The sequence below is a fragment of the Ascidia mentula genome, chromosome 1 (genome assembly GCF_947561715.1).
Source record: "Ascidia mentula chromosome 1, kaAscMent1.1, whole genome shotgun sequence".
In the NCBI taxonomy this organism is placed as follows: Eukaryota; Metazoa; Chordata; class Ascidiacea; order Phlebobranchia; family Ascidiidae; genus Ascidia; species Ascidia mentula.
In genome coordinates this window covers 9,656,846-9,674,325 of record NC_138566.1, presented here as the reverse complement: position 1 = coordinate 9,674,325, position 17,480 = coordinate 9,656,846, and the positions used below count along the sequence as shown (strand labels likewise).

The 17,480-nt window shown below is 43.9% G+C and overlaps 2 protein-coding genes across 2 annotated transcripts in view; one reads left to right on the top strand and one right to left on the bottom strand.

Moving 5' to 3' along the window:
- The window catches only part of LOC145909746 (uncharacterized), a 76,248-nt gene that overhangs the window by 17,255 nt on the left and 41,513 nt on the right, over positions 1–17,480 (top strand). Inside the window, exons 8-27 of the mRNA XM_082997127.1 lie at positions 102–278; positions 474–613; positions 802–1,018; positions 2,297–2,476; positions 2,726–2,926; positions 3,325–3,440; positions 3,722–3,851; positions 4,231–4,347; positions 4,649–4,774; positions 5,192–5,294; positions 5,638–5,735; positions 5,834–5,964; positions 6,220–6,382; positions 7,193–7,241; positions 7,456–7,673; positions 7,959–8,070; positions 8,143–8,273; positions 8,547–8,708; positions 9,161–9,322; positions 9,519–9,680. Of these exons, the coding sequence (XP_082853253.1) occupies positions 102–278; positions 474–613; positions 802–1,018; positions 2,297–2,476; positions 2,726–2,926; positions 3,325–3,440; positions 3,722–3,851; positions 4,231–4,347; positions 4,649–4,774; positions 5,192–5,294; positions 5,638–5,735; positions 5,834–5,964; positions 6,220–6,382; positions 7,193–7,241; positions 7,456–7,673; positions 7,959–8,070; positions 8,143–8,273; positions 8,547–8,708; positions 9,161–9,322; positions 9,519–9,680 (2,895 nt within the window). The remainder of the gene's footprint in view (positions 1–101; positions 279–473; positions 614–801; positions 1,019–2,296; positions 2,477–2,725; positions 2,927–3,324; positions 3,441–3,721; positions 3,852–4,230; positions 4,348–4,648; positions 4,775–5,191; positions 5,295–5,637; positions 5,736–5,833; positions 5,965–6,219; positions 6,383–7,192; positions 7,242–7,455; positions 7,674–7,958; positions 8,071–8,142; positions 8,274–8,546; positions 8,709–9,160; positions 9,323–9,518; positions 9,681–17,480) is intronic.
- On the bottom strand, positions 9,814–16,974 carry LOC145915769 (uncharacterized). Its single transcript, XM_083002751.1, has 11 exons — positions 16,681–16,974; positions 16,061–16,274; positions 15,530–15,737; positions 14,889–15,012; positions 14,162–14,328; positions 13,481–13,706; positions 12,936–13,207; positions 12,755–12,792; positions 12,531–12,684; positions 12,234–12,287; positions 9,814–12,172 (listed from the first exon to the last, which is right to left on the bottom strand). The coding sequence occupies exons 1-11, from the start codon at positions 16,888–16,890 to the stop codon at positions 10,057–10,059; spliced, it is 3,783 nt and encodes a 1,260-aa protein (XP_082858877.1). The 5' UTR covers positions 16,891–16,974; the 3' UTR covers positions 9,814–10,056.

Sequence of the window (17,480 nt, the reverse complement as noted above, 5' to 3'; positions counted from 1 at the left end):
GACAGTTCTGAATAAATTCTGGGACTGAAAGAATTTTAAGCATTACCTTGCAGAATTATTCTGCTTTAACCGATAGTGAATTTTGTCGCCTTTCTGTTCAGATGCCGAGGGCGGAGACTATCTTGTAGAGGACAACCTTCACTGCCACAAGTATTGCTCGGGTGAAAACTGTTGTCATTCGCTCGGTAAATGCAGATGTGGAACCACCACCGGGATATACGAGTGTGTGTGCGACGCGGGACATTTCGGGTTTGGTCTGCTGCCCGATGGATGCATGCGTGAGTTTTTCTTTTCTGTTTTTCTGTGATGTCTTGTTATTGTTCTGTTTACACGATTTCGTCAAAACTGCCTTTCACATCAAAATCGGGATTTTGATTTAAATTGCCACCTAACCACCTAAAATTGTTATCGCACAAAAAATTGGCTTTAACAAGCAACATAACCAAACAAACTTTGTAAGTCTCTTTTTCCAGCCTGTCCTATCGGAACGTACAAAACCCATCCGGTTCCCGGAGGTCCTGAGTCATGCACTCCTTGCCCCGATCCCAACATGGTTTCGGTGAACGGCAGTTCCTCTTTTGATCAGTGTCTGTGTATCGAAGGGTATGAGAAGGTATGACGTTTGATCTTGCATATCGCGATTCCATTAAGGAAAGCTTTTATCAGTAAACTGATCGTGTGATGTGTGTGTGTGTCTATGTGTGTGTAGAGTACGATGTACATAGGTACTGCGAACCTTTGAATAAGAAATGTCTGTTTGTCGTATTACCAGTGGCACGTGACCCACTCTATCACTGACAGGTTGGAAACAGGTGTGACGTGATTCGCTGTCCAGCTCTCTCCGCTCCTACTGACGGCCGCTTTCAGGGATTACATTGCGATAACCGGTACGGATCCAGGTGCGGCGTCATATGTGACGAGGGCTTTGACCTTGTCGGCACCGCCCGTATGTCGTGCGCCATCACTGGAGCCTGGGAGGCGTCGGACGGCTCTGATTTCGCATTTCCGTGGTGCCAAGGTAAACTTTTCCCGCGACAGAAGTTTGTTGAACAAAAATAAAATTTTGGTTGACTAAAAACAAAGCAGTTTTGGTTGGTTCGATTTTTAAGGGGGGCTTTTAGTGGACCTTGACAATTTGTTTCATCAAAAGAATCGAATCAAACTCTCTTAAATGTTGCTTAATAACAAACATCGGAAGATATTGCGAACGTGGTAGCATCGTACTGGGTATTATTTTACATGATAGGTTCGTAGATTATAATAATGATTTTCAACCACTTTATACGGGTTTAGGAGTCGTCGAACAACTGCAAAATACAATTGGTTTAAATAAATTGAAACTGAATACAGCTGTCACAGACCGCAGGTGGCCAGATGGCGCGTGTCCTCCAATTCGATTGCAGACGAATGAGTCACGTGACCACAATCCCATCTAAAATGTAATTCGCAAATTTCCCACATGTTTGTGGCGAAAGCAGGGTCCTGGCAACGTTCGCCGCCACACGTTCCGGGGGAAACATTGCAACCGCAAACGACGACGTCGCGTTGCGTTTAGAATGTTAATTGTGGCGTTCCGGCTCTGGGCGGCGAGAAGCGTCGCCTGTTTTCGTGAGATTATTGCATTCGATCGAACCCCAAAGACCGCATTTCCCACGCAGGCTGCGGGTAAGGCCAACAACATCGAACGATTACCTCATAAAATAAACTGCCTCCGTGCTCGTGCCAAACGGCGCCAGGCATCGTCGCCACCACCCTTACGGTTGTCACTTTCAATAAACGTCGATTGTGTGCATTTGGCCTCCAGTGTCAAGTGCTGAGAACGATTGTCGTGTAAATGCGGTTAAGTTTGATAAGCTTAATATGGGCCGCACCTTCTCGTGAACTAACAGCTCAAATGAGATTCCAAGGCTCTATTACGTTGATTTTTTTGCTGAATTGATTAAAAATAACAGCGAAGGTATTTAGAAAAGCTGTCGCTACTTGTTCCACGCTAAAATATATGCCACGAAGTACCAATAAGATTTAGGTTGTTGTTGCACAGTATGTTGCGAGATTTTCTGTTTTTGGAATATATGCTGTGTTCATGCGATTCGTTTGAATACGAAAACATGCGATAAATTTCGACTGAACTGTAATTTAGATTTTGAAAAATCTCGTCTTTCGTTACGGATTTCGAATGTTAACTTTTATTTTACCAAAACCCCCACGAAAAAAATGCCCATACGTCTTTTAATTGCCTAGAATTAGAAATCTTGGTCAGTCAATAACTCGACAACTCTCTATCAAACTGTTGCAGTTCGCTACTGCCCTGCTGTGGTGCAACCCGCCCACGCTACCTTCAACTGCAGCAAAGTCGACTTATCGTATAAGACCGTGTGTCAGTTCACATGTGCTGAGGGGTTCGCAAACCTGGGTACAACTCACGTCTATTGCCAAGCTGATGCCACGTGGGATGGAGAACCAGGACAATGTCAAGGTGCAGAAAATAACTTTGTTTTTACCACTGCAATTGGTCGGTAAATTTCTTCCATATTTATCCAACCGATGGTGTTGACACTGTCTTGTTTTTGACGGTTTTGGTTAACTACGCATTTTTTGCTTGCGCTTGACTTGTAATTCAGTTACGTGTTGCATGGATTACTTAACGTACCAGCTATATAGTATAACGTGCACTCTGTTGCGGTATTTCCTCCTTAAGTTAGCTACTCGCTTACTTGTCCAATAGAAATTCTGTGCGAGTTTCCCAATGCTCCTGTCGGCGGCTCCATTTCCGAAGATTGCGTGGTAATAAACGGGGGAACTTTGCCCTACGGCCACACTTGCACCATGACCTGTCCGAGAGGATTCGCCTTGACCGTACTCAACGAAACGACGTGCTTCCAAATGAACAGGTGGAGCGTGGAGACTTCCAACGCCAAATGTGTCGGTATGTTGGGTCAGACTTACGTATAAACTGCTAACCATGCAGGTAAGACTAATGCTTAAGATCTATTGTAGTGAAAACCTTTTACTCATTCGCGAATATTTTGAACTAATACGTACGAAATGGAGCTGTTTTTTAATGTGATTTCTGTAAAATTATTCACATTGTTGCGCAAAAAAGCAACACAGTTAATAACGATAATGAAGATATTATTCCCAAACATAACAATTTTTTCATTTGGGATTTTTGTAACTAAAAGCGTTTTTGCGTCTAGGATTACCTCATGGCATTCCGTTAATAAATCTTCGTGCATTGAATTTCTTTGCTTTACAATTATACCTCCACCCATTCAGCTAAACTTGCAACGAGCTGGAGAGTTGTAATTTTCACTTTCCTTGCAGATATCGAGGCACCCACACTTATGTGTCCCGGTGACATCGAGGTGGAGGCGAGCCCCCAGCTGACTACAACAGAAGTTGATTGGGTCGTTCCTGTTCCAAGTGATAACTCCGTCCAAGTATGAGATTATTACCTGATTCCCTGTTACCGAAAAGCCGAAAATTTCATTTTGCATAATGACCCTAGATGCAATTAAACTGCAAACAAAGACATACAATGTCACATATGCAACCGAAGCGGTTATCGGGTCTGGCATTCCAGTAAAAAGTGATTTCCTTTTAGTTTCACCTACCCACTTAATTATTATTGCTGCAATTTTTGGCACACCAAAAACTGGGCCATGTAATTCGCACAATATTTTTACCTTCTTCGTCCTGAAACTGATTACATTTTATTAAGGTGACTTTAAACGCGATTCCCGCTGTTTCGCCGCCATCTTCCTTCTTCATCGGAGACCACACTATTTTGTATCGAGCGATCGACTCCGGCGGACTTGAAGATGAATGCAATTTTACAATTTCTGTTATAGGTATGTTGGTGGATTCATTTTAGGAGCATTTTTTTCCTGCCCACGAATCCCGATTAGGTTTTCTTCTTGGTACATGGGTCGGGCGCTTGTCCGATGCTGCCAATTACCCGCCATTTTAGGAGCAATTTCAGAGTATTTTTCACAAAGTTGGAGCAAGTGCTTCACCAAGTGTTCAGTGTTTTCCGTTTCAAGAATAATTGCCTTTGTAACTGCTTGGCCAATACTGATAATAAAACGAAAATTCAAAAACGAAAAGAACGTGGCATCTTTAATAACGTTTACGTAGTTTCCCATTTATGCCAAATCTCCTGCAAAGAGTAAGTGCTCGTACAGTGCGTCATTTTATTCGCTTTAATCAAAATTGTTGACGTAAACACAGATACCACACCACCCCGCATTGAGACATGCCAAGATCCTCTTCCGTTCGTTGTATCTGATAATGAAACTACGGCAAGACATGCAACATGGGAAGAACCGACATTCTCTGATAACTCGGGTTTGTGTTCACGTGTTTTGAAAGCTTTAAGTGTTGTAACATTATATGTTGTGACATTAAAACATAAATTAAAAGTAAAAGGTTTTAGCTCAATCGTTTTGGTAGTCCAGGGATTAGTTGAAACTTGCCAAAACCATTGAATCTTCAACAGTTGTTTGTTGCAAAAAAATGCAGGGGATATTTTCTAATTTGTTGCGAAATAAATACAGCACTTTGACCTATGAGAGACGACTCCCATCGAACCACTCCACCTTTTAAATTAAATAAAAAATTATTTCTAAAAATCCGTTCTTATTGGCAGGGTCGGTGTTTGTCAACAGATCGCAGGGATTCATGGACATGCCGTTCGGACAAACAAAAGTGACGTATGTGGCACGTGATGCTACCGGCAACAGCAGGACTTGCGTAATCACCGTCAGTGTTCAAAGTAGGGATAAAACCCAAATAATTTAACGTGGTTGGTATTTGAAGTCTTACAGTCGTGTGGCGAGTACACGATGCCACAATCATATCGAAAAGACGCAGACTATGCATACTTATAAAATCCATACATAAAAATGCGGTTTAATGTAATGTAGTTATACTTTGTTGTGTGATGCCACCAGCGAAATTATATCTATCATCATACAAAGCAAAAAACACGGTACTCAATGCTTTTCCAATAAATCACAAAACGTTTTGGCGAGAACAGGCACTGACTGTGACGTTGAAACATACATAAAATGTGATTTTTTTGAGAAAACATAAAGTTATGGTAAAAAACACAATATGTCGCTGGCCCGATTCGACCTGGCACCGAAATACAACCTTACTCAATTTAACATCGAGGCGTTGATTTTCACAGACAACATATGTCCGCCTTTGGAGGATCCGAAATACGGACACAAAAATTGTCGTGTTACTTGGAACGGAAACGTGGGTTGCGAGCTGGAGTGCGACAGCAAAAGGTTAAAAAATCATTAAATACTCGTAACATGTGTTAGACAACAGCGATATTTTTTATCATCGCCTCCTTTGATCTGGCAATTCGTCAATTGTATTCAAGATTCCACTTTGAGCTTTGCTTTTGTCTTTTTAATGTTACTCTTTCGAGATAGAAACTGATGATAACATAAGTCTAAAATAATATTTCCGTATTTTAAACTAAAACATTATATTGATGCTTTTTTGGATATACAACAGCCATGAGAAAATGCTGGCCACCATAGCCATGTTAGATTCTGCATGCATTGGATTCCATTTCCTATTTTTTCTGTGATGATGCTTGATGTTGCATTTCTTGTTGCTTAGATACGGGATGGCGATGCATGAGGTCGGTGTACCTTATTACGAATGCGTGGATATCGGCTTGTGGATGCCAGAACAAACAATACCAATGGATTGCTCTCGTAAGTTGATACCATGGAAAGTCTGACTTACAATTCGGTCCAGGCTTCTGTGACACAACCAAGCACGCGCCTGACGCAAACTGGTTTTCGGTTTGCAGATCAGCGTTACTCCAGTGAGGTGGTGAAGGGCTTCAGAGGAAGGTACATGGCGGAGGGGATTCACAATTGCAACGACACACACCTGCTCGAGTCCATTAGAGTAAAACTCGTCGAATTTTACACTGCTAAGGTGAGAGCACGGATTTCGGTGCGTTCCAACCGTTTCAACATATAGCTTAAAAGAATGACAACATTTTCCACCGATGGTAATTTAAAGCTATGGGAAATCATTTGATCTGTAACATCTACTCATGGTATTATTGGTTGGTAATGGTAAAGATTAGGACGTGACGGGTTTAATGTGTGGTGTCTTGGAGGCAGCATTGGGTAGTTTTACTTTCTTTCTTCTATGTTAATATTTTTTTTTGCATTTAATTTCATTTAGGTTCCGCAGTGGTGTATGGCCGCTACAGTTCCAATGATCTGTACTCTGATGTCAGTTGATGTGTCTTGCGTGGACGAAGAAATCGTCGTACCCACCACTCCGATGTCTGAAACCTATTACGATCCTTACGCCTTCGGAGAATATTACAATGAAGAGGAACCACGTACGGGCAGTTATTTGTATGGTAGTGCAAAACTAAGCTGTACGCAAGGCGTCGATTTTTTCTGCTTGTCGAACATCTTGAGAAAAATTGTCGTGCGTTTCGAATATTAAAAATGTCGTATCTGGTAACTAACGCATGAGAACGACCAGGCTTATTTCGTTTACAAAATTTATTGCGGTTGCGTTTATTTAGCAATCTAAACAGACAAATTTATTTTGGTGGGGATCCCAAACGATGATGCCATTAAGTTTTCAACAGTACGCAACCGTGCAGTTAAACGCTGTTGTTTGATGGAGACTCGAAGTACAAATTTCTTTCCAAAAAATTGTTTGCGGTTTGAAATTAAACGACTTATACTGGCACCAACGTCTTCGAACCACTTTTGCCACCAGCATGTGCGGCAAAAAATTGACAAATAGATGTCAATAGGAAAATCGTTGCCGTCCAATCTTCGAAAAAAGAAAACTAGTAAGATCGATGTGAATGTTGCAAGATTGGCGTAACCGATATGTTAGGCTTAATTTAGGACTTTGGTAGATAGCAATGGTCTGTTCGTGGTACTATATACCGGTAACTTTACATTTATCCACTCCGCCCGTGTCGAACAGTGGCGTCGCGTGTCGAACACTCAGAATGGCGAAAAGGGCATAAATCGACACCCTGGCTACGTTCTATGGCTTTTAACATCGCATAGTATTATTGATAGCCGTGTTTGTGCTGTGTAACACGAAGTACTTTAAATATAGAAAAAACTTGCATACACTGGATGCCTTTGTGTTGATAAGCCACCTTAACCGTTTGTTTGTTTAGCTGCCAAACGAAAGAAAAGATCTGTACACGCCAAGAATCGAGTTCGCAGGTAACATATTGACCTTACACACTTCTTTATGCATATTCATGTGATTTTGTGTTTGCTATTTAGGCATGTACCTAACCTTATTGCAAATACACCTTACATACAGTGTTTCCCATCCGGTGGTACGCGTACCACTATGGTACGCTACGGCATTTTAGGTGGCAAACGAGCACCTTTCCGTAATTTGAAGATGAGTTTCGAATTTAAAAATTCGCAGGGGCGAGGATGAGCCGATTCCACCCGACGCCCACTATTCAGATTACAACGGAGGCGTGAACGGCGGTTTGGCGGAACCGGGGACTCCCCCGGAGCTGGAACCCACGCCTGCTGTTGACTTCCGGGATGTTCTCAACCTTCCCGACAATTTGATTTTAGACATAATTCCGGAAAATCGAAATTTGGCGCATTACATTGAAGTTACCGTCTCCATTGAAGGTATTTCGGCCTTCTACTTGTACCTGGGAATCCACCAGAATTCGATTAACGGAACGTGGCCAGTGTTGCTTTTATTGAAACCACCTACGTATTTACCTTTTACAGAGTGAAACTACACATCTGTATTTTAGTAATATGTGTTCGTTTGTGCGAAAGTAACGTCTCAGTATGACGATATACGGTTTCTTGATCAAGTTTCTATTGTAATCTGAATATAAATAAATAAATCAAACTTGCCCTGCCAAATTTAACTTGGAATAAGCTTTTTCTTTATGTCCATTTTAGGTAAAATTCAGATTGTGAATGACGACAGCGTAGAGGAAAGCAGGAGACTACACGGTCAGATGAGCGAGTTTTTCGGCCAGATGGACAAATCCGTGACGTTTAGCGAACCAGTGTGAGTGAAACCTTCCGCCAAGACCCGAACGCAGAAACCCTACGAAACATTAATTGACTATTTTGTGTTTAGGGGCCCTATACGCAACATAAACACATCGGAAGTTATCAATATCATTTACGTAAATGACACGTACGCACATTCCTCCGACCATGGACTGCAGTGTCCGCTAGGGGCGGTATTGCGCCAGTCGGCAACTTGTGGTGAGTCGGCTTGTGGCTGAGTAAAGAAAGCGCACGGCATTATAAGTGTGGATATATATTCCTGTTGTTCCCTGAGCAATATATTGAAATTTGATATTTATGTGTCATGTCAAACTATTTGTGTGGTTTTCGATACAAAACCAAATTGTTGCGAGCTGTCGGTTAAAATTGTGTTCGTTTAAAGAAGTCAATACGGTTACAAAACTCGGGTTTACATTCATAAACAACAAAGTTTATGAAGACGCCAACAATGTTGTTGTCTCATGTTTGCAGTGAACTGTCCGATCGGCGCATTTTACGACGTTTCGACACTCGACTGTTCGAGCTGCCCGAAAGGTTTCTATCAAGACACTGAAGCCCAACTTTCTTGCAAAGCTTGCCCCGTCGACACATCCACGGCAAAAATACACGCTCGATCGTTGGCGGAGTGCAAAGGTATGACCCACAGTCCCTCACTGTGCATATTTGTGTTTTCATCATAAATCGAACGCATTGGAATAATGTGTTTTCATTGTTTGACATGATAGTGGGTGCAAAGCTAACATTATCCTGGGCAAATGTGAACAAACCTGGCCAAAACTTCTCGTTAATTCTTTTGTTAGAATCAATTTATGTTTATTTGTGAAATCGCAGTAAATCTTACATCGGCAATAAATCGATAATACCAACATAAACAATACAGCTTCATTGTATTGTTGCTGCTGCCTCGCATATTAAAATTTCAAAGGATCTAACCTTCTGTCACAAATCGGTAAAATATAAAATATGCATGTTTGTTACAGTGCAGGCCCTTACAAATATTTCCGTCAGTCATAAGGGGGGTATTATTTACGTTGAAAATCCTAAAACATTGACTTTATTTCTTTGATTTTTATTTTGATGACCAGACCTTTGTACGCCTGGCACACATTCATCAGACGGCCTTGAAACGTGCATTGCATGTGCCAGAAACACCTACAGCGATGAGTTTGGCGCCACCGAGTGTGTGGTTTGTCCGCCGGAGATGGGAACAACTGTGGCCGGAGCTTCGTCTTACAAACAATGCGGCTGTGAGTTGTAAACAAAGTTACAGTGGAATCGCAAATTCGTAAATGTAATATCTGTTAAAATTCATTCCGTTCAATTATTGTGAATTATTGTTTTTTCCGTACTGTAGTTTTGCTTATAACGCGACATTGCAAACTTCGCAATCATTGTCACTTTTTTGACATATTTCCATCAACCACATGTGTTTTCTGCGAGCAGTCTTGTGTCAAGCGGGCGAAGCTTCGTGGACTGGGATTGGGCCTTGCTTTCCCTGTCCTATAGACACATTCCAACAGACCAGCGGACAAACTTTCTGCCACGAGTGCCCTTCTAACACCACGACCGCTACAAAGGGATCCACAGCCGCAAGCGATTGCATGGGTAAGCAAACTTCATGGTTTCTAGTCAAATCCGGATAAAGTCTCAAAAGTCCGAAAGGTTTTGGGAGCTAATTAATGGCTCTTTGTTAAAGGTTGATCAAAACAATGGTTGCAAATTGTTTGTAATTTTACTGGGCTATTTACTATGAGTCTGGACTGTTGGTCGAATGAATATAAGGCGAGCTCATTATCAGTTAAATCAAACTTTTGTGTCCTCTTTGGATAGCTTGTTGTTTAATGAAACCTGCAGTTTGTAAAAACAGTTACAAAACGTGGTGCTACCAAAAGGAAATGTGGCAGGTAAATGCCGAAAACACTATAAGCAAGAGTGTAAAATTTAAGCATGCAAGTGCGAGAAAATAACAAAACGGTCAAGTTCACATGGTGCCCAAGTCGAACATTTCAATGTCTGTGGACACGTCATCGGTTGACGATTCTGTCATATCGACGCACAAGCGCTTTAAATCTGCGGCGTTAAATGCGAGTCTGCGCACGTCATCGCTGGAGTCGGAGGGATGAATTAGAATGGAAGGCACGATTCCGACCTGTGAGTTTTTTTCTGATCGCTTTGGGAACACAGGTTGGTACGCACCTTTCCCATTCGCTACACGCGTGCTGTCGAATTCTATTGAAGACACGCTCTCGGTGCCCTGACTGGAAACCGACGGAGGTCTTTCCTGTTTGTTTCTATCCTGATTTTTTGCTAACTTTTGGCGTGTTTCCTCCTTGGCGTCGGATTTGTTTGGAATGATGGTGTCTGTGGATCCGGCCGACGACCTTCTACTCGCTTTGTCGCAGCGCCGGTCACGTTTCACCGAGTTTTCCCACTCGGAGTCGGAAAGTGACAAATCGAGACGCGAAATTCTGTTCATGGGAAAGTGGGTTTCCACATCGTCACTGCGATGCCGATTAACCGAGCGATAAATGTAACCATCTGAACCGAGTGCGTTTGACGCAGAACCCCCCAATCCCACACCACTGGCAAGTGCGTTGTACACCGATGGGTTAAATGCCGGCATTGACCTTCTGTAATCCGCCCTGGAAGGCCCGAGTCTATCAACAGGATGCCGATATCGCACCTCGCTGTAGTCGTAGCGCGCTGGCAAAGCGTTACGATCGCCGCGAAAACTCGAACCGGGACTCGATTCGTCCGAGTTGGACAACGACTCGCAGTTGGTATCACGTGACGCGTGCATCGAGTCAACCGAGTCCATCCTCCGGTGCAAGGCTGATTTGAACTGACGCTCAGAGCGGGAGTTCCCCGCAGGATCACCGCTGGAGCAAAGAGCGAGTTCTGAGTAGTCGTCGCAGGCCTGGTTCCCATCTTCATACATATCACTATGCGATGTAGGCGTTTCAAAAGTTGCTTCAGTCGGGGGAGGTGGAGGGAGATCCAACTCGTAAGACGCCTCTGAAACGGAAAGAGTGTCGGCCGGGCTATCCTCGTTGCAGTTATGAGCACACGGAGGCGGTGGCGGAAACTCAAAGTCTATTTCGTCGGCGTTGGACGATTGTCGTTGTCTCAAGCTTACAGAACGCGCCACTCGATCTCCACCACGAGATTCGCAGTCACTTTTCCTCGTCTTTCTGGAGTGATAGAAATACTCTATAGGCCTCTCGCCGTTCAACCGCGCGGATGCCCCACGCCGAACTCTGCGCGGTGCCACCGATCCCAAAACGCACGAGTTTCCAAGGCTTTCTTGGAATACACGCGCCGAAGTGCATTCCGGCGTTGTGTGCGATTTTCCACTGGATTCGCGTTTAACAACCAGCTGCATCGGAGTTTGCCGCGATTCACCGTGATCGCGCGATGTCTCGATCTCGCGGAGAATGCCAAGCGCTTGACTGACGTCGCGATCGCGTTTGGACCTGCGCGACGAGCGACCGTGTCTGCCAGATGGATTGCGACTGACAGGCGCCGAGACGCTTACTGGGTCTGCCTGCCACCGGTCCACATGGTAGCGGGTGGGCGTAACACTAAAACCTTCTTCTCGAACCCGACGGCGCTCGTCGATTTGCAAAGACCGTCGATGGCTCTTCCGCGGTGAGCTTCTGTGTCGTCGACGTTCACCTGCTCGTACGTCCGTATAACTTGAAGCCCCGGTTACAAACAGCATTGCTTCGTCGTTGTCAAGATCCCTAGCCGCATTGTTCCGCGGCCTCCTAGGTAAGTCTCTATCCCTTTGAATGATATCGTCCCTGTCGTTCCACGATATATCGACTGGATCCCGCGGAGGTACAACTGGGGGTGGGCAGCTGGAACTCAAACGAGATATAAATCGTCCAGGGACAAGGGAACGTTGGCGAGGCGGAACCGATGGCGTTTCTTCCCCGATGCCGAACGAACCCCCGCACGTCCAGCGAATATCCACGCTTCTGTTGGTCATCGTAGATGTCCCGTGACGAATGTTGTGACCGACTGCAAGTGGCTGACGTGGCAATGGGCGCCTGGCCAGCGGGTTTTCGTACAGAAGCGGAAAGTTGGTGAATGATCTGATTAAAAATGGTTTGAGTTACTCGACTGAGCTTGGTGGATTTTACTTTTTGGGCTCACCTTATCGATTCACCTGAACAAGGCTGACTTCTCTCTTCGCGATCGGCGCAACATCTACAAAATGTTAATAAACACGTTAGGATTGGTTTGGTAAGGAAAGCTGTGACCACGATGCAGGTTTGATCAAAAGAACTTCAGTGTACACAGTCAGGCCAATGGGAATGTCGTAATAGTAAATCAAGCTCTTTCTGTCCAAAAATTGGTTTCATTCCGAAACGTTGATTTAAAACCAAAATGCCATTTTAAAAACTCTGTTTAAAATTTATTTGCAAATGGAAAATTTAACTTGTCGTTTACCCGCATCCGGATCCACCACTCTTCTGTCGTCTCAACGCCAACCCGCCGCAAATGAATGCAACGCAGACGGCCACAAATATGGCAAGCCCCAGAAGCCACGATATCATCTCGTCCTGTTGCTTCGGGGGATGGAGTGATGCGTCTTCGAACGTATCTGTTGCCAAACAAGCAAAGTTACCGAACCTCGTTCCGCACGATATCTCAAGGTGCGAGGTTGTACGTACCAAGTTGCGAAATATCTGTGCCGTTTTGGTCGCTCCGGCTGCACAACAAGAATTTAAATATAGATTATCTGGGAGTAATTACCTGCCCGACGAGATGCTGCGGGCTTCTCGCGTGCAAACGCGCTGTTTGTTCCTTATTCGGTCGCAAGCGTATGTTGATTGCAAATGCAACTACACTTACATAACATCCACTTTTGCCGCATCCGCGGTTGCTGACTCGGTCTCGCTATTGGGCGACGTTTCCACGTGACTTGTGACGTACGATGTCTTGGCTGGGCCTGAGTCAGGAAGTTGAGTAGTGCTCAGGCTCCACAGTGCCGGCGATGACGGTAATTGGGAAGCGGATAAGTCTACCCTTGATGCAGAGGTCGCCGTGAGGTTAGCCGGGAACGGCGAAGTGGTCAAACGTCTTGCAAGGACTATTTCTGTCGTGAAAGCCCCTTTGTCGTCATTCTGAGTTGATAAAAGACCGCATTTTTATGACGCAAACCTTTCTAATGCGGTTTGCAATTACTAAAAGAGGCATAGTGTCAACTTTCGCGTTAAGTTTTGATTTAAGTGTTTTTCGGTTGGAGATCGTTAACGGTTGGATACTTTCCCTCAAAGTCTTAGTTTATTCAGTTTATTTTCAATATTTTTCAAATTGAGGGTTTTGATTTATTATGGCCCCGTCCTCGTTTATTTGTGTCCTCTTAAGTCCCCTGAACAATTTGCACCGCGACCCACCAACTTAGGCTTGAGGCTTATTTTCCACTCTTCCCGTTGTCTGTGCTGCAAATCGGGGTAGTGGGAGTAGTTGGTGAAAGGCTCCAAGTCATCCATGTTCAGTTGTTCAATAGACACCAACCTAAACCTCTCAGGGAACCAACAACGAATCTGGTCGTGAGGCACTGCGTCGTTGCCATGGTCACGGCGAAGTCGCTCCAGAACCCATTTAAGGTAACAGTCGCATCTGAATGTAATGGATTGTTGTGGTTTGGTTTGGGAACAGCTGGTTTTATGGAATGTAGAAGCGAGCTCCATATTGATTATCGCGCAACAGAATGTTATATCATTTTGATGCTCCGTATGCCGCGGCGTGTAGCTAGTTGGTGTTGTCGACAGCAGAATGTTTAATTGTCCTTATAATTATTTGTACAGTCTGTTTCCCAATACTTCTACCACACGCCGTAAATTTTCTAGGTTTAGGTTTTTATCACAAACAATACTAATAACAAGGGGTTTGGATAAAAACTTCTCATGCAATAAATTCTAACCTCTGTACTTTATTATAGTTACTTGCTCTGTAGTGTGCACACAACAATAAGGAACCCGTAGGGGTGCTTCGTAATCACACCGTCGTATAGCGGAATATACATTTCGGCTAACACTTTTAGATCTTATTGTAATAAAACGATTTTCGCAAACCTCCAGCGGTTGTCGGTCAGCGACAAGGAAACGAGTTTGGTGAGGGTTGAGAAGCTGCTGTGAGTAAGTCTGGAAAGGTCGTTGCCCGAGAGGTTGACGAATCGGAGTTCAGGCATCATCACCAGACAACCTCCCCGCGTAGATCTCTCTTCCGTGTCCTCCTTGAGCTGTTTCGTTACAAATTTGTGGTGATTGTGGCGAAAGTGGAATGGGGTCATGAACAAAATAAATCAAACCTTGCATTGTAAAACGTGATTAATTCTGGCCCAATCTAAGTGTGACAAATTGTTATGTAACTTTTATTACGTCACAAAAGAGCCTTATCGTATTTGTCCCCATAAACGCTCACCACATAGACGCGATTAATAATAGCGTCAAAAATAGGTTGACTTCACTGACATAAAGCACCACCCCCAACATCGTTAACAGCGCGCAAATCCTGCTTAAAGCTTCCTGCAGCTGCGTAACACTTTTGTATTCCTCGAATGGATGTAATGAGCATAGCTACGTTTGAAAGGTTATACTGGTTAATAGTTTTGTCAATTTGTAAATGTAGTTTACAATGGAAATGTTAAGCGGTGTAGTTCGGTAAAGAACACAATCCTTTGTCTTTGATGCGACAGGTCATTATTTTATTGTTAATCGTCAAATTGGTTTGCTTTTATCTGCAAAAACAATTTTAAACTAAAAAATACAAGTCACAAAACCGCCATGCTGTTACACTTACTTGTTTGCAAGTCGCGTCGGGTGGTAGAATGCGGTAATCGAGCACGGCGATGTGGTTTCCTTGCAGTTCCAGTCGTCGCAGCTTGCCCAAGCCAACCGTCCTCTCGGAAGTAATTCTCCGGAGCCTGAAAATTGCTCGTAACGTTGCGGATGCGGACTCGGGAAGTGATACAATCGGAAATTGTAGGCCTAGCTTAATCCCTTGCAATATCGGCGAAATCTGATAACCTGACTAGGCAACGCGCCCTGTTGCGAAAGCGGGCCTTCCTTATGAGCTGTGATTGCCAGTCGGGCGGATATCGGCTGTCGATCTGGTTGTATGCGACTGTGACAATCCGTCACAATTGGGCTCCGGTCGGACGTTTCTACTGGTGTTGCATTTATATAGCTTTTGGATATTGGTGGCTTTCCACAGCACGAACTGACTCATAACAGTTTCATAGTGGCCTCAATTTCATATTTTATTGCTTTGCTAAACGTGATTGGTGCTCAACAAAAGCCAGATGTTTTTGCATACCTCCTATTGTCAATCAATACGCACTTATTGGTTACTACTTTAGAATCACAAGGTTTGTTTCCACTTTCCAGCACATACGCAAGATGTCAAACAACACAAAGCAATTTATTCTGCTGCGCACCAACCTGTTATAACTCAGATCCAGATGAGTCAACTTGTTTAAACGGCGAAAAATTCTATTAGGCACATTCCTCAGGTTGTTCGATCTTAACTTGAGGTTGTTGAGGTTTGCAAGCGACAAGAATGTGCCAGAATGCAAGTTGTAAAGTTGGTTGTGGGACAAGTAGAGTTCACTGAGTGATTTCAAACCCTTGAAAGCGTCGGGTTGTATCGCTGGAAAGGAAAGGGCACAGATGAAATACGTTTATTATGTGGCTTTTACGGCAAACTAACGGAAATAACTCTGTCGAGTGGCTTAAAGCGCAAAACAATTTTACTCTGAGAAGTCCGTGATCTTAAATTCTAACATGTCTTAAAATATGACAAATCTAGTATCAAGGAATGATCTGAAAATAATAAGTTATATGTTGGTCCAAACGTTTTTGACTTGTTCCGGAAACAATTGACTCACAGTCACGCTCTGTTTTGTTATAATTCACGCAGCCTGGATCGGCTTACAACGAACAGATGTAACCCTTGGCCATTACGTAACTCACTTGAAATACGGTTTCGCGTTAAATTAAGAAACGTCAGTTGGTTGAGGGATGAAAACACACGGTCGGAAATATTCGTGAGGTTGTTGCCTCCGAGATCGAGATACTGAAGATTGTGTAGGGAACGGAACGTGTTGGGGTGCAGAACACTGATGCTGTTGTCGTGGAGATATATCGATCGCATTTGGCTGTTGTTTGCCAGTGCTTTTTTTGGTATCTGGAAACAAGAATCCTGCGGTTTTCAGTCGTCTGGCGTTTTTTTGTTTTCTACGATTTTATTGAGATTAAGGGGTCTTTAAATGAAACTCCTTTTTTCAGGAGTGTTATATCGGGTTTTTAAATATGTCAAATTTGCAAAAAAGGAAGCTTTTGCACAGCACGAGTTACACTGAACCATTACCCAAATTATACATGTTTACTTTTTATATTATTTTTATACAAGACTATGCTGTTTTGTCAAATGTTTATAAGACTGATTTTTTTTAATGGAACTAAGTCACGCTTGACCTGCTCTTTCGCACTCTAGGTTTCAAGCGCGTCAACAAGGTGTTATCCTTTAGTGGAGTCCATTCTAAACCTATGTGAATCCACCATTATGTTTGTAACATCTGCACAGTACTTACCTCCCTTATGGCGTTGTTGCTGGCCAGAAGATGCAAAAATTCAGGCGGGACGTTTATTGGGAACTGAATCAAACCCAAAGACTCGCAGTGTGCCGCATTGCTGCGGCAAATGCACTCAGAAGGACAGCCATCAATCAATACCAATAGACTCAAAGAACCAAATATCGCTATCAAGTGAAGTGTTGTAGTTAGATCCATCTTCACTTCCATGCTTAAAAACTTAATTAGTATCGCCACACAGCGTCTGCCACTTTCATGCTGCAAAAAATCACGTCAACCCTGCTGCTCACAACTTCACCGTAAGTAATCTGTCATAATCTGAAAGTTTGAGCCAAGAGCAAGCCGCGCTCCAAAGAACGGCCCCGCGCAGTTTTTCTGATGCCCGCCGTTTCCGCCGAGGAAGCGAAGTCCGAGCCAACGATTGCTTCCGCTTGGAGTCGCCCTTGAGCGCGACTGTGAGAAACAAACAGCGAGTGGCGCTCGTCCAAACCGCGGCAGGCGGCGTAACGTGGGAAAGCGCAGTCCTGCAGCGTTGCATGTCGCCCGCCAGTAATGTTAATAACCGGCACGCAACGAGCAATACAAGAAACGTGATATGGTTTTCTTGTGTTCGAGCTTCTCGTGACGTAATGGCGGAGGGTTGCAACTTCCTCTCCGGCGATGCCAACCGCGATTGTTTGACAAGGAGGCAAAGCCGCCCGATGTTGACATTTGCGCAGTCGGTGTCGCGCGAAGTTCAAGTGGCTGGTTATTAATTGTTTTGGAAACGTTACGAAATGCCGACGCGCAAATATTTCCTA

Bases quoted from the DNA above. Each gene is read 5' to 3' on its own strand.
- LOC145915769 (XM_083002751.1), bottom strand. From the start codon at position 16,890: ATGGAAGTGAAGATGGATCTAACTACAACACTTCACTTGATAGCGATA. The intron at 14,329-14,888 runs GTAAGTGTAACA...GTAACGAAACAG, and splicing joins CCGACGCGACTTGCAAACAA to CTCAAGGAGGACACGGAAGA. The intron at 12,685-12,754 runs GTACGTACAACC...GTTTGGCAACAG, and splicing joins CACAGATATTTCGCAACTTG to ATACGTTCGAAGACGCATCA.